This window comes from Siphateles boraxobius, unplaced genomic scaffold (assembly GCF_051911475.1).
Source record: "Siphateles boraxobius isolate OS27281-9 unplaced genomic scaffold, OSU_SipBor_1 53, whole genome shotgun sequence".
Lineage (NCBI taxonomy): Eukaryota > Metazoa > Chordata > Actinopteri > Cypriniformes > Leuciscidae > Siphateles > Siphateles boraxobius.
In genome coordinates this window covers 10,470,001-10,487,356 of record NW_027509175.1, presented here as the reverse complement: position 1 = coordinate 10,487,356, position 17,356 = coordinate 10,470,001, and the positions used below count along the sequence as shown (strand labels likewise).

General features: G+C 36.6%; 1 protein-coding gene across 2 annotated transcripts in view; it reads right to left on the bottom strand.

Moving 5' to 3' along the window:
• The window catches only part of pard3ba (par-3 family cell polarity regulator beta a), a 168,236-nt gene that overhangs the window by 123,392 nt on the left and 27,488 nt on the right, over positions 1-17,356 (bottom strand). For both annotated transcript variants that reach the window (XM_077205378.1, XM_077205379.1), the window contains exons 3-4: positions 11,177-11,345; positions 3,226-3,326 (exon numbers count right to left, since the gene is read on the bottom strand). In XM_077205378.1, the coding sequence (XP_077061493.1) occupies positions 3,226-3,326; positions 11,177-11,345 (270 nt within the window). The remainder of the gene's footprint in view (positions 1-3,225; positions 3,327-11,176; positions 11,346-17,356) is intronic.

Sequence of the window (17,356 nt, the reverse complement as noted above, 5' to 3'; positions counted from 1 at the left end):
CAAAACATAATCCTAAAATCTGGTCTGGTTAAGAACAGATGCTGTTCCAGGAACATGTTCTACTGTTTGGTTTGATTTTACACAAGAACAACATGCTCCTGAATCAACAACATTGAGCCTGGAACAACCCTGCTATAAACCCATGGAGATTTCCCTTAGATTTCAGGGATAGGATCTGAAATAACACTCCTAATTATTAACAATAATTAAAAATTATTAATAATTACATTAATATTATTAATAAAATTAGTCTTTAGGTCCGAACACAGCACAACAATCAGTCATGAATGAAAATTAAAAGCAGCTTCAAACACTGAAAAAAATTTCAATATCATTAATGTATGGTCCACCAGAGAAATATTAAGCCAATAAATTAAGATAGTTGTTTTACTGTTATTAGCATTGAGATAGATTGATCTCATCATGTCTGAGAGAATTCATGCAGATGCAGGGTCAGATGTCAAAAGCTCGACGGATCTTGCTTTCACTTTTGAGCGAATAATTAACTGTAGTTTGAGACACACATAACTGCAAAGTTTGCAAATTGCGCGTGTGATATCCACGGGCTCGTCCTTTAGCTGAACGATTTTTATGCAACGTGACACTTTTCATCATCGCCAACTACAACTTTGCTTGCAAAATGATCGAAAAATATTCTCATTTCCCACCAAAAAATTCAAATAAGTAAACTCTTGCAAAATGTTTTAGTTTTTTTTTACATATATTCAAATAGAAAGCAGTTGTTTTAAATTGTAATAATATTTCACAATATTACTGTTTTACAGTATTATTGATCAAATAAATGCAAATAAATCGTAGACACCAAAATTGTGAACATTAGTGTACATTTTTTAAAATACTATTTGAAACTGACGCATGCATCTATCCACCATATTTTGCAATGCAGACGCAAGTTTTTTTGTTTTTTTTTTAGTGAATGTGTGAGACATCTGGGGCCGGTTGTATAAACATAGCCATTATGTTAAGACAGTGTCTTAAATTCTAGTTTGACCCACTAGCAGTTAGTCTGGGGATGTCAGTTTTACTTTTCGGTATCAAATTAGGCTAATCTACGTTTTTATGTAACTGATTTAAAAAAGCTATGAACAGTCTTAAAGAAAACAAATTGGTGTCTAACTTGTAGGACTAGTCTAAAGCCTGTTTTATGCTTCTGCGTCGAATCGACGGCGTACCCCCGCAGACGCCTCTGCGTCGCCGCGAACCCCTCCACCGTAGCTCAACGTGCACCTCCAAAAAATTGTAACTACGCGTCGAGGCGACGCAGACCACAAGGGCTGTGATTGGTCAGATGCACTGCGATGCAACTCAACCTGACGCAGAACCATAAAACGGCCACGACGCCGTAGGAGTGACGGCGTAGCTACGCCGTGGAGTTGACGCAGAAGCATAATGAGGCCTTTAGCGGTTTATGCAACCGGCCCCAGATTCATAAGCCTCTAGTCTACAGGGAAATAACAAGAAAGTGCAGTAGGCCTAAACAGTAAAACTATTTCCGCTACAAACCAGTGTGTTTATAATTGCGACAATAAATTAAAATAATATTATAAGAAATACTAGTAGTTTGCAATATCACGCAGGATAGCGAGCTGTTTTGTACGGCTAAATTGAAATTAAAGTGAATGACACAGGAAAACAAAGATATTATAACATGAATTAAATAAATAGCTATTTCAAACAAAGGCTAATTTGAAATGAACATTTTCATTTTCAGACTTTTCAGTCAAGCATTTTTGGTCAATCACAAGAAAAATCATTCCTATCATCGTTAAGATGGCCTCTGACTGCGGATTGATTGATTGATTGATAGGAATGTTGATCCAGGAACACTATACATGTATATAAATCACAATGTGAATGGAGCCTTATTGGGAGTTCTCCAACAGGAAGTGTAATCTGCAACGGTGGCACTGACAGAAGCAGATATTTATTTGAGTGTAGAGAGAATACGCACATATTTATGAATCATTCTCTGTCTCAAAAGTGCTGTGGTTGATGCATTAGTGTGCCCTCACCCTGTCATTGAAGAGTGCACTGCAATGATTACTGTCACTCTGAGCAATCTGGGACGGATGTGCGCGAGTGTCTGCGCCAGCTGTAATTCTGCAGACCTTATGAATCCCTAACAATAGCCGCCCACTTTCTTTTCCCGTTTGATGCTAATATTTTAGAGACATTGGAGAGTTTTATGTATGTGGTCCTGATACACTCAGCAGTTTCCCAAGAGACTGAAAGTGGTACAATTTAGGAAATGTCACACTCAGAATTAAAATATACTGCGTTAGCTTTCTGTGTGAGTCTGAAGTACTGATGAGTACATACAGCAAAATCATAAACGTGGCTCACTCATTCTGAAACTTACACTACTGCTCAAAAGTTTGTGGAAGTAAAAAAAAAAAAAGATTTTTAACTGTGCTCACCTAGGCTGCCTTTATTTGATCAAAAAATACCGTAAAAATAGTAATATTGTGAAATATTATTACAATTTAAAATAACTGTTTTAGATTTTTAAATGTAATTTATTCCTGTGATGGCAAATCATCGTTACTCCAGTCTTCAGTGTCACATGATCCTTCAGAAATCATTCCAATACGCTGATTTTCTGCTCAGGAAACATTTTTTATTATAATCAATGTTGAAAACCATGATATTTTATTTTCAGGATTCTTTGATGCATAGAAAGTTCAAAAGAACAGAATTTATTTGAAATAAAATAATTTGTAACATAATAAATGTCACTTGAATTTCTTAAGTATTTTGAAGTATTCATTTCTTTCAGAAAAACAAAAATATATAAAAAATGTGTGCTGTTTGTCTGCTGGAATCTGAAAAGCAAATACTGCTATATATGTGAGAGAAAAAGGAGCTGGTTAATAGATGACCTCAAAGGAAGGGAATGAAAGAGAGATAGATAGAGAGAGTAAAAGCTTTGTTGAAGAAAATAATATTGGAAGAGAGTAAGATAGCAATGGTTCCAGAGCTAAAAGGATTAAACTTAAGCACAAGTACAAAATGACTATGAATGTTGACTGTGACATTGTAATTCCTGCAAACAAGGACAGGTTAAATACATAAGACCACCAGCACTACAAAAAGAAGAGTAGTCTTGCATTGGCCTTCATTTTCTTTAACAACTGAAAAAAAAGAAAGTTGACGCTTTCCCAGACACTCGTATCAGACATGAGTAGGTGATGTGTGTTCACTCACGGTTGACTGGGGTCTGGTGATGTCCTCACGGTCCAATGAAATGACATCCAGGTGCGGGGCGAGGGCGGGGTCACTGCTGCTTCGCACGGACAGAGGGGTGGCTGATGGGAAAAGACAAAGAACATTGTTATAAATCTAAAATAGAATCCTACTGCATAATGGCCTAGACCTTAAAAAAAGTACTGTGGCGATACCATGGTACATGATAGTATCATTGAGATTATTTTTATATTATAGTTTTGGTAATATTTTGAATTCGATTTTATTTTTATATTTCGTTTTCAATTTTATTTTTAGTTGAAGTCTGAGCAATTTTGTTGTTTTTGTCATTTGTATTCTATAGTATATAGTTTTTTTTATTAAGTTTTAGTTTATGTAATGTTTTGTTACTTTAGTACTTCAACTTTTAATATGTTAAATATTTTTTATTTATTTCAGTTAATGTTTATTTATTTCAAGTAATAAAAATGTGTATTTTTTTGGTAGTTTTTATGTACTTCACTCGCATGGTAAAAGTCCGTCAGAGATATGACCATGAAATTAAGATAATACAGGTTCATTTTATCTTGAAAAATGAATTTGTATGCATACATTAGCATAGTTAGTAAAAAGGGAAGCAATATATGACCATTTTGAGCCAGTTCCTATTTTGTGGCAGTTGTTTTGTTATTTTATTTATTGTATGCATATATTTACCTATGCATTTAGTTATGCATGTACTTATTTACTTATTTGTGCATTCATTCGTTCGTTTTTTAAACAAACTACATAAAATAAGTCATTTTGAGCAGTTATTTGTGTCTCATTTCCCATTATTCAGTTTCATTTTGTTCAGACAGACAAGCACAGATCAAACACTAGTTGAGCATTACCTAGAGAGTTTTCTGTTCTTTTCAGACACACATTGAATCAAATAAACACAATTAAAATCACACTAAACTCACCACATGCAAGCACAACAATAAAGTCTCACGCAACACAAACAGAAAGACATCTGAGTAAGTCAGAGCAGCTTTCCGTACACAGACTCATCTGTCCTGCGAAACGTCTCCCATCACACGCATTTGTCTGGTTTCCATAACAGAGACCATAACAGCCAAACGCAGGAGCCGTCGCTAGACTCAGCAGAAACGGCTACGGGAACAGGATGCTAGATCCATCAAAAACAGCTCTGTCTTTTAAAGAAACAAAATAAAACTCTATGGAAAAATGCAGTGAGGGAGTTTTATATCAGGACTGATATAATAGAATGTCCTTGGCCTTCATTCTGAAGAGGTTCTCCGAGACCTTCTATGATAAGGCCGGAGACACTGTGACATCTCAAGGATCTGAAGTACACAATGTGTTGAACGCTGGCAAGGTCAAAATTCTTAAACATTACTGCTGAAGAAAAGAGCTAAATCATGGGAAACAGTGTTTTCTACTACAGGGAAAACAGCTTTCACTAGTACCATGTATATATACTAACATGAGAAATATGAGAGATACACTAAGATGAAAAAAAGACTAATTCAGAAACGGTAACTTCATTAATGAGCACATTAGCATACAAGCATCGACATTTACATAACAACGGGTTAGCAGTCTTGAGCAATTTCACCCTGACTAATGAATGACAGTTTGTACTATATGAGGTTAACCATTTACACTGCATGCCATTCGCCTGTATCTGCATTCATGTGCTCTTTCAAATGTGCAAAGAAAAAGTTACACAGATTCACACAGATTTGATTTTCCCTTCGGTTCTTCATTTATATAGTTAAATGTAGTTAGTTTTGTGCCAGATAAATACTGCTCTACTTGTAAAAGCATGTATCTTCTGTTACACACATATATTGGGTCATTGAAATCTTAAGTACATGCAGTGCAGTTACATAAATTAAGAGCTTGTAGTGCATTTAGGCTTACTTACATTTTTGGGGTAATAAACTATAAACACATACACACACACGCATAAATGTACACATATACGATATATATACATTCTAACCTAAAAACATAATTAACTGTGTGTGTGTGTGCGTGCGTGTGTGCGTGTGATAGTTAAATAAAAGTTTGTGGTCAGTGAGATTACTTTTTTTTTTAAATAAATTAATACTTTTCTCAGAAAGGACGCATTAAACTGATCACGGGTGACAGTAAAGACATTTATAATGTTACAAACAATTTAAAATAAATGCTGTTGTTTTGAACTTTCTAAAATCTAAATATATCACTGTTTCCACAAAATTATTAAGCAGCTATTAGACTTTTTTCAACAATAAGAAATGTTTCTTGAACAGCAAATCAGCATATTCAAATGATTTCTTGCATCACATTACATTTTAAGATATATTCAATCAGAAAACATTGTAAATTGTAATAATATTTGACAGTATTGCTGTTTTGATCAGCCTTAATCAGCTTACCGACCAACTTTGTAACGGTACTGAATGTACAGCATACACACTTTTATGAGTGGCTTGTAGCATGTCAAAGTAGTTTTAAAGCAGCTTCCTAAAGACTGCCAAGGACCTAAATATCTTGCATGTGGTGACAGAATAAAATACTGAGAACTTACACCCACAATCAACAGAAAGAGCAAGACTGACCCCGAAAAAAGATCAAGATCAAAAAAGAAGAAGAGAACAAAAAACTCAAGCACAGAGCTTGAAAAAGTTCTGGTCAAACACAGACACTTCCATCAGCAAAGACCGCTCATATCTTCAGTCTGCTACTAGAAATAATCAAAAAGGCCTTTCAGTATGATCACACTAGCACAGAAACTCGGATTCAGGTGAAGCTGGTGTGTTCCGGCAGTCATTAACACAGACTCTTTGACTCACAGCCATTTTAATAAGGTACTGGAACCAGAAGCAAGTTATAACAGCTATAACGTGTCTACTTCGCTAACGAAACCGTTGATATTCCTTTCTAAGCTATATTTCAACTCATCAGGGCCATCTTCAAATGCATCACTGAACTATTGAACTGTACTGTACATCTCTGTATTTCAATGGCAATGTGCATATGAGACAGATAAGACCAATGAAAGAGACCTAGACAGAAACCCAGACTCTTTTGAGGCCTGTTTTACCTCAGAGCTTAGAAAGTTTAGATAAATGTGCAAGTATCCTTTGCACAAAAAAACCCCAAAAAAACTGAGTGGGCATACATGCTGACAGATGGTGTAGATATTTTATTTTAAGAGTTCTGTTTGCTTCCCGTGTGTGTAAACCACCTCAGAGTAAGTCATTTATATACACCGAAAGACCTCCAACATCAGCCAGGTTCTCCACTAACTACACCCTGATGACTCTCAGACCTTCGAGATGTTTACATACTCTTATAGAGGAGTTACATCTGTGCAGCGTCTAGATGAAGATCGCTCTCAACTCCATCAATCTTCTCAAACCTGCAGAACCTCGCCACTATTTTCTCCAGCCTCAAGGTTAATCGCCAAAAGAAACGCTTGTGCAAACTAATTTTAGGCGTTAATTTCGGTTTTACGCCCCTTGAAATAACAGAAGTGTGGGAAATCTGTTAAGACCACAGCGATTTAAGGTAAAACCTTTAATTATTGGCTATTCTGACACAGGAGTGGAACAACCCTTCTAGTGGTTTCATCCTCCAGGAAAAGTACAACATTCAGAATGTGCTATGAATATGTATTTTCAGCTGAATAAATAAGAGGCAATCCCACAATACGAGTAATAGGGCTGAAAATCAAGAGAATTTGAGTATGAAAATATTAAACTATTAATAGACTAAAGGTTAGACATACACAAACCTGAAGCTACGTTTCAACAGTTTATTACAACTGTTTGCCTTCCATAAATAAATACAAAAAAATGTTTTAAGTAAAATAGTTGTTTTCCTTAAAAAAACTGCATGATTAAAAATGAAAAGCAGAATCAGGAGTTACCATCAAATATATTTTTTTTCAATTAAAATAAATGTTTGCTGTCCAAAAATAACATCATATAAAAATTATATAACCAAACTTGACTTCCGAAAATAAGAGCATGTTACATTTTTAGTAACAGTATTGTTTGCCTCACAAAATCAATAAATATGAATAATCTTAGTTAGCAGCGGTTACAGAGATATGGAAAATATGCACTCACATCTGCCGCTTCTATATAGGGGCCAAGATTGTGTGCAGGGGAATTATGGGGGAATCCAGTGTCTGGATTAAATCAACGCAATATATTTACGATGGAAATACCCCATCCTGAATAATGTGCTGCGTTTGAATAAAGATACTTCTGTCATATGTGTTATTGGTGTAAAAATCAACATAAAGGTCAAGTAAAAAGTCCTACATTTTACTGCAAGCTCCCAGATAGCTTCCCACTCAACTACAATCGCTTAGCGTTATAAAAGTAACAAGAAAACCACTCTCAAATCTGGGGTTAGGATGAAGGACAGCAAGGCGAATCCTCTTGACCTTTGACCCCTGAGAGGTCTATAATGTGAAATGGGGTCACATTCTTTTAGTCACGCGTCATCTGTTTGTCACGGCAAAATGCTGTGTTTATTCCCATCTGTGACACATCACTATGAGGAAAGTAATGATGAATGTTTAAAAAAAAAAAAAAACGAAGAAAAAGAAGTTGGCGGGTACCAAGATACCAAATTCGATGTCTGAGATGGTCTGTTAACCTGTAATTCTGTCTTATTGGCAATCGATTGCTGACAGGTATGAGCGGCCGCCCACCTCAGGTGCTGCTGGGAGTCGTGAGAGCAGTGTGAAGACTGGGAGAGTGTGTGTAATGAGAGCGGGTAGGTCAGGGATCGATGCCGCTGTAATCATGGCTTCGTGCCGCAGAGACAGTCAGAGGAGAGACAGATTTGCCCCATTTCTGAGGACTATTACGGCTCGAGCGGGAACAAACTCCCAGTCTCTGGTTGGCGGAACAAAGCACCATTTTATAATTACATCAGAGAAGAAAAAAAAACTCTTTCCTCAATCCTTTCCTTGTATGCTGACTAAGTAAACATGAACAGCAGGTCTAATTTGTTTAAACTGCATTGCACTAATGTGACGCCCATGGTTAGAGTGTGTTACCCATGACAAGATAGATAGATAGATAGATAGATAGATAGATGGATAGATGGATAGATAGTGTCTAGTGTCTGTCTATACAGCAGGTGTGAGGGCGGTCCATTGAGCTCTGATAGGCATCTGTCACGCTGTCAATCACCCTCGGTTTGATCTCCACCTCTTTAACCTCACATTTACTGAGTGCTTTAAAGTGTCTTTGACCCACAGACTGAGTGCTGACCCACTGGCCCTCTCGAACCATCTTCATTCAGCAGTCACCACCTGTCACTCACTCTTATGCCCCGCCCCTGACAGAACAGAAGTAAAAGTGGCTTCTAAATCTCATTGTGCTTTTGTACAGGACGCTCTGGTTCCCTCAGAGACTCACTGCTGGAAAACACCAACAAAGCAAATAAGTATTATCTATTTTTCACTATAATTTAGTCAAAACAGCAGCTCACACTGTTCACAACACAGCCACTGCAGACACTACTGTTTTTTTTTTCTCAATATTGTGGGAGGTTTAGTGAAAGGAAAAACAAATACCCATTACCACAGCTATTGATAAGCTATTAAAAATAAAATAAAATAAAATGTTTTAAATCTTGATTGATAAAAAAAATATATATTAATTATAGAATTTTAAATTTAAATCAAAAGAAAAGTATGAATGATGTTTGGTCAAACTTCAAAGCAAATATCTGGGGACAATTTTAAAAAACAAAACAAAACTGTAATAAATAAAAAAAACTATATATACAAATACACAAATATAATATATATATATAAATATATACACACAGTACGTGTGTGTCTGTGGCGAGCAGGACGAGGTCGAGGGCCGGTGGCTATCTATCTAACTATAAAACTTCCTTATGTTCTTTATTAAATCAACTATATATATATATATATATATATATATATATATATATATATATATATATATATATTTATTTATATATATATTTTTTTTTTTTTTTGGAAAGGTAATATAGTTTTGACCCACATAAATAGATATTACTTATTAATTGCTTTGCAGTTTTCCAGCAGTGGGCCTCTGAAGGTTAACCTGAATATAATTTTTTTATTATTTAATAAAAAACATGAATAAAATGTTTGGTCATATATAGCAAACATCTGGGGACAAATTTGCCCTCAAAGTACAGCAATGTAAACCCACACATATACACATCCAACCAGATTATCAGTGTACACTGTTCAGAAGTTAACTGAGGTCTGGCCAAGCATGAACTCATTCAAATGCTGCCATTATTCCAGTTTGTTCCGCACACACACACACAAATTAAGTTACCCCTGATCCCATGAAGGCTTTTCCTCCTCCTTAGTGCCACTGATTCAATAAGACTCTTCTTTTGACTTCCCTATCGCCTCGACTACGTTTCAACATCAAATCCTAAGTGCTGACACACACACACCAGCGCTACGGCGCGGCTACTAAACTACATTGGGCACGGTTTCTTTGTCCTTAGCATCATTTAATTGATAAATGAGCGAGACGAGCATTGTGTGTGCAGCTGACAGTGGGCTTTTTGTAATGTAATGACACCGTAGAGCTTGAGGTGTACACAGGGACATCTGCCTGCAGTCTGGCTTCAGAGAGGGGCATTATGGGAAGGTTAGCCAGGGCAAGCCTGAGTGAGCAGTCACAATGATGGATTCAGAAATGGCAAGTGTAACATTTGCATTAATTTGAATTGATACAGCTGTGACAGTCGAACGTTGAGCGAGCATTAGTCACTTGTTAGTCACTCTGTGTCACAAATCTGTTGCTGTATGGTTGCTAGGGCATTATGGGTGGTCACTAAGGATTTTTAAAGGGATGGTTAACCCGGAAAAAAAAAAAATTGTCATCATTTATTCACCCTCACGTTGTTAACACCAAACCACACAAACATACAGACATGCACACAAAATCAGCTCAATTATTGGCGGCAACTAATGCATACAAGTTCACACATAACTATGAAAACAAACACATTCATTATCTACAACTTTATACCGCACACACACTTTAAAACCACCACACACACTCATGCCGATGTGCACATACAGATGTTTTCTCCATTCAGTCGGTCTGTGGTCGCTGGGAATGAAAGACACTTGTGCATGTGGGAAACAGAGTATTGTTTAACCCTTAGAGGTTTCAGCGATTCAAACTGAACCCACATATATACCTCACACACCTACAGCTGATTTTACAGACTTTTTATTCTCTCTTTGACCAAAGTATAAGACAAATAGATTTAAGATCAAACTATTTGACAGAAGTAGCCTGGTTAAAACCAGACCCTTCTCAGTCGTAACTGAGTTAGGGTCTAGGGAATGTTCATTCACAGCTCATTTCCAAAGGGGCGTCACCAACTGACGTCGCTCAAATGCCTCTGTAAGCAATTGCATAGACCTTAAAACCAATCAGATCGATCGTCATCTTGTAAAGCCCGCCTCAACATTTGTGACGTTTGCCTCGATTTGGAGAGATTGGAAATGAGCTTGAATGGGCTCTTCGCCAGACTAACTTGCAGAGCAAATCTAAATTTGCCGGAAGTTCGTCTGGGTTTTCCCAGGCTATGCCAGAAGTAGTATCTATTGTAAAATAAATATAATCATTTTATAATAAAAAAAGAATAAAAAAATCAATTAACAAAACAACAAATCAACAAATAAAAATAAAAATAAATAAATAAATAAATAAATAAATAAATAAATAAATAAATAAATAAATAAATAAATAAATAAATAAATAAATAAATAAATAAATAAATAAAAAAATAAAATAAAATAAAATAAAATAAAATAAAATAAAATAAAATAAAATAAAATAAAATAAAATGTTTAGCATGATTCTATTATGGATTTTGTTTTTGATTAATGCGGACATGTGAATTCTAGCGCTGGCATACGTACTTGATTTGAGGGCAGATGTGGTGACCTCGATCTCGCTGCCCTGGTAGGGCTGTAGGACGCTGAGCTCGGGTTCAGAGTGGTCGGGGCTGGAGAGACCCGACCTCACACTCCCCACGGGACTCACCATCGCCCTCTGCTGGACCTCCATCTTCTCGTACACAGCCTTCAGCTGAGGACAGACAAGAAGAAACTTAACTAACAAACAAACAAGACACGCAGCTGAAAATATATATACAAACAATATATTTTATATTTTACAAGGGCATCACAAGAGACACGCCATGTTGAAAACAAAGAGAACTGCAGGTAATATTATACTATGTGTGCATTGATCAAACGGTTTTCCTTGTTTGTTTTGTAAAAAATCCATACTATTAATCATGCCCAACAGGAATTACAGCATTTGACTGCTAATATTGAATTTATCATGTTTCTTCAAGCTCATAAAGTTCAAAAGTGTCTGCAAAAGGTGTTCTTTGGAAGGCAGAGAGGATGATTTGTGTCTGATACTGTGTCATAATGTAATAATGATATTTCATTCTCACTCAGAGCAAAGCCCTGAATGAAAAACTGGCCAATGTCACTTACAGATGTTCCAAAAATCACTGTGAATGTAAGACTGCAAAGAATACAGTATGAAAACATGTGAATGTGAAAATCCTAAGAAAAATGATTTATTGTGGCCCAAAAATATATTTGGACACTTCAGTCACACATAAAACATCTGAATGCAATCATATTAGACAACAACAGAAATCAAAAGTCAAATATTCAGTCAGTAACAGCCATATGCTACATTGTTGCACTGTTTTAGCTCAAAAAAGTGTCCAGTTATTATCTTAAATATTAAAATAAGTTTTAAAGCTTGATTTAAAATAATGTTATAAATTAAAATTAAATATTTTTCACAAAAGTATTGTAAAAATAGTTTAAAAATATATATGTATTTATTATTTAAATAAAATTAATGTTTTTATATAATAAATAAATAAATAAAATAATCTTAAAGATATGAATGCATTAAACAAAATAAAAACATTTAAAATTGCATTAAGCATTAAACATATTTATACATTATTTTAAATAGAAATACATTTATATATTCATTCATTCATATACATTCATATACATTAAGGAGATCCCCCTTCCATGTAAAGCGCTTTGAGTACCCAGAAAAGCGCTATATAAATGCAACTAATTATTATTATTATTTTTATTATCATTATTATTATTATCATTATTATTATTATTATTTATATTTAGCATGTCTTGATGTTGGCAGTCCAATTACATAATGATTTAAGAACATACATTAAAATCACAGCTGATGCAACCGCTGGTTCACCACACTGGAAAGGTCAAGTCCAGTGCATTGCATTGTGGGATACAGCGCTCCGTGGACTGTTCGCTGTTCACATGTTGGCAAATATAGGTAATCCTGTTGTTTCATGCATTCAGAAACTTACCAAACAGTGCACATTATGCATACTGCAAATATATTGCAAGGAGTATGGTAATATGATGTTCAGAAAATACACACCCACGCACTTATCTCTTGTTGAGAGATGCTATTATTCATGCAGGTGTCTCAAACGGGGCGAAAAAATAGTAATTACAGACAAATTAATGTACACAATAATTAGACACATTACACAGGCAACCATACTTTAATTATCTATAGATCAGACTCCAATGTAACGGCTGAGAGCTTGTGTGTGAAATGTAGCTTACAGCGTCTTAACCAACACACATAAGCACGACAGGCAGTGTGATAAACAAATATAAAATGAAATTAAAAAATAAAATCTGAGCCGACAGGTGTCTGTGTTTGTGAGCACGTGCGTTAAGCATCAATGGTCAAATTAGATGTGACAAGGGAATCAGAAGCTGTCAAACATAATGTCACGGTAGCGTTATGAGCCGAGAGGAAGTTGACGGTAATGAGAGAGAATACGTGTGCGCCCGCCGTGGTCTCTGACCGTCTCGGATTGGCACGTTGACAAGCGGCCATAAAGCCGCGGCGGCTGATGAATTCATTCGCCAGGCACTAATGAATTAGCACTTCCCTTCTTTGCCCGCGCTCGCCTTTCCAATCACGTCAAAGGCCTGGCAGAGGAAACAATGGCTTAATGAAAGAAAGAAAAAACGGCAGGGAACATCAACCGCGAGGGCAGGTAGCGAGCGCGCGGGGGGGGGGTGAGGACTAAAGGAGCTCCATATGAAGTCATCTGCATCCGTAACTGTTTTTCAGGAAAACAATAACTGGTGACACGCGACAGGAATACGCATCATCAATCATGGGGAAATATTGTGCCCGGTCCGTGTGATTCGACGGGCTGACGTTTCTCGTGCTGAAAAATAAACCGAAATCGTCCAGATCAGATGACAAAAGTGAGAGAGAGGGGAAAAGTAATCTCAGGGAATCACTTCTTCACGGGTTTGATAGATGGCCGTCTCTCTCCGGTTCTTCCTCTAAGTGCTTCATACCTGATCAAACTCTATTTCTGGGCCTGAAGCGTGCGAGGCGAGCTGAGATATATTCATCACCGCAGCTGTGTATACTGTATATTATTCCTGAAGGATCATCTAGGTGTGCGACTCACAGAAAAGAGCGCATGTCAATTTCAGCTAATCACAGAGCAGCAAACTGGACATAAAACAATGAAAACTCCTTCCTTCATAACAGTAGCCGGGCAATAAGCTGTCTACTGCTTTAAACACCTCTGGAATAGTATTAATGATGGATGGCAGGTCACAGATGGCCTTGTGAGGGCCGTAACATGAACACACTCTCAGCTTTTAAAAAATAATTGTTTTAAAGCCACACTATGCAAGAATTGTACCTTAATATAACAGCTTCAAAGTCATTTCGGTGGTAAACAAACTCATAGTAGGGCGAATCATCCTGGTAGTGAAGCTTGGGGGGGAAGCCGCTGGAAAAACCAGCAATGCAAGTTTGAGAGGATTAGCCCCGACAAATCTCGCGAGAATCACGGCATGCTTTACGGCAACGACGTCACTCACATCAACATGAAGAACGAGGACACTTGCGCGCATTTCAGACGTGATACTCGACGATGGAAAAAGCTAAGAAAACGCGGTCGGAAGAGTCTAGGAAAAGGAAACGAGAATCTGTGCGTGAGGAACCGGACAGGCGTCCCACTCGGTCAGGCTTTCATTGTTAAAGTTGATTCCTGCGATTATCATGAGAACAGTTGTCAATATCTCACATAGTTATCAGGACATAAATAAGCCTACACGTTGCAAATAGTGTAAATGAGCGCAATTTGCAAACTATTATGATAAATTGCAATAATCATGTCTAACGACATCATAACGGACATTGTTACGAAATAATGCGACGTACATGATGTAACTTTATTGATGTCATCTGGCATTTTGCAATGTTTACATTACCCTCAAAAACAGAAATGAAATTATACAGTAGGCCTAGGCCAGGGGTAGGCAAGTTCGGTCCTAGAGAGCCGCTGTCCTGCAGAATTTAGTTCCAACCCTAATCAAACACACCTGAACAAGCTAATCAATGTCTTCAGGATTAATAAGGCTATAGGCAGGTGAGGTTTTTTTCAGTGTTGGAGCCAAACTCTGCAGGACAGCGGCTCTCTAGGACCGAACTTGCCTACCCCTGGCCTAGGCTATAGGCTATTTACTTGTAATTTAGCTGCAATCATGTAAAAACGTTATAAGCCATTATTATTGCCATTATTATAATCATTTATTATCATAAAGTGCAGAGACGCTCTGCGTGAGTGGTATTTACGACAGTAACGTTAAATACAAGTACTCTACTGTTTGACAAAAACGGAATTCCTGCATAGTGTGCCTTTAAAACAGTCACAGTCAGTTGTGAGAAATGAAGTCAATTTTGTGGCATACAAAATCTCTTTGTGGCATATAAATTCAAAATTGTTAGATAACCAGTCAAAACTGTCTAATAAATTCTCATGTGCCATAGACAGTCACAATTGAGATATTAAGTCTCATTGCGGCATATAATAAGTCGTAACTGTAAAATATAATCTCATTGCAGCATATAAAGTTAACATTGTAAGATATAAAGTCACATATTTGTCCTAATTGAACTGAGGCCTAATCCTGGCTTAGTCTAAACCCGGTCTGTGAAACCAGGCCTAAAAATTATAATTTAAAAAAAAAGTGAGATATAAAGTCAATTGTGGCATATAAAGTTACAAGTATCATATATATAAAGTCATCGTGCCATATAAAGTCATAATTGTGCGATGAAGTCACAATTCTGACATATACAATCGATTTTGTGACATAATGTCAAAATTGTGAGACAAAAAAATCATAGTTGGATGCAGGGATTTTTTCCCATTGAGAAACAAGAGCATCAGTAAGGTCAGATGCAGATGTTGGCTGATCGGGTCTGGCTCACTGTCGGCACCACATTTAATCTCAAACGTGTTCAATGGAACACTAGTCTGAAAGAAAGATGGACAAACAGCACAATATGGAAACCTTCCTGCAACTACTTAAAACTACTCAGACAGCTGGCACAAACAACTTGTGTGTATCTGATAGTTTTCTCAAATGAAATGGTAAAATGCTGGTGAAGTGAGTCTCAGAGGAGATCTGGAGATGATGTTCATGTGTTCATATAGTGAGACAGCAGTCGCTGAAAACACACAGACACACGCAGAACAAGCAGGCACCATATTTAAATATTGCTCTTTTTGTGCTTTAGTATTCACAGACACAAGTCCGCACACCGTGATTTATTATTTACATTTTTGCCAAATTCCTTGACGTTCCGGAGTTTACCGTAAATTCCATTTTTATAGCTGGATTTTATGACTGTCAGTGTTTTTGCATCGCAGAAATCATCTAGCCTACTTTATATCACTTTCCTAATTTTCACTCCTGTTCCCTGTATAGTCTTCCATCTTCTCAATCTCTCCCCTTTCTCACTCTAGATGACAAATAAACCTGACAAAAAGTCTCTCTAAATCTCCCGCCGTGATCGCCCACAGAGGGGCATCGACATCAATCACACCCATGTGACCTGCGCTGAGGCCTTCACAAGCAGACCTTCGGCACACACAGACACAGGTAAAATCTTCGGAATGTGATTGTGGGTTATGCTGTGCAAACAAGGCTGGATTTACAGGGATTAAGAAGGAGACTAGACTAATCTTAGACCGCCCGCCATGTGTGTGCTGAACATCGGCTCGGGATGTGTGAGATTACCTCTCCAAAAGAAACACCTGGACCGCAGTATTGGATGACCGCTATAACACACACACACACACACACACACACACACACACACACATTCGAGCGCTCAAGGATTCATTACACAAATAAATAAAATAAGATTTGTAAACAAACATTTTTTAAAAGAATACTGTAGTAGAGAAACTATTAGAAAAAGTATTCTGAAAAACAAAATGTATAAATAAATAAAAATAAATGTAAACAAATGAATAAATAAATGCCTACATAAATGCAAATAAAAAGCTAAATGCATGAATGAGTGCATAATGTGTATACATAAATACATATTTTTAAATTAAAATAAAATCATACTAGTTCAAAGCTGATTTAAGAATGTGACTGCCTAACAACTAGATTTTATATTAATGTGCCAATCACTCGTGTATATAAAGCATACATTTTTACTTTAGATATGCTAATAAACTATATCACTGAGTGATTTTTTTTTTGATTTAATATTTAATATTTTTTAGCATATTACTGCTGCTGCAATTTTCTAAAAGCAATAAGGCTTATCATTTTAATACAAAGCAGAATGATAATAGAGGACTATGTTCAATAAAAAATTAAATGTATTATTATTTTCCCATATTTTATGACATTGCAGCCTAACAATTTATTCCTTATTTACTCTCACTTCACTTATTTTTTGCTTTATACTCTCACACACATTTCTAATCTCAGTTGAATTCCTCTTTAACAAAGTGTTGGAGACAAAGAGACAGGCTGTGAACACTCAGGAAATGAAGCACCTCATTCGCAGTCTTTGAAGAGAACATGACGCCTGACCCCTGCTAATCAAACACACCTACAGCTCTGCATGAGTCTGTGTCGGTGTGTGTGAGAGAGAGAGACACTTAATTCTACCATATGCACTGAAAACCTGCAGCAATGTAGTAGTACGTGTCAGATAACTGGAGA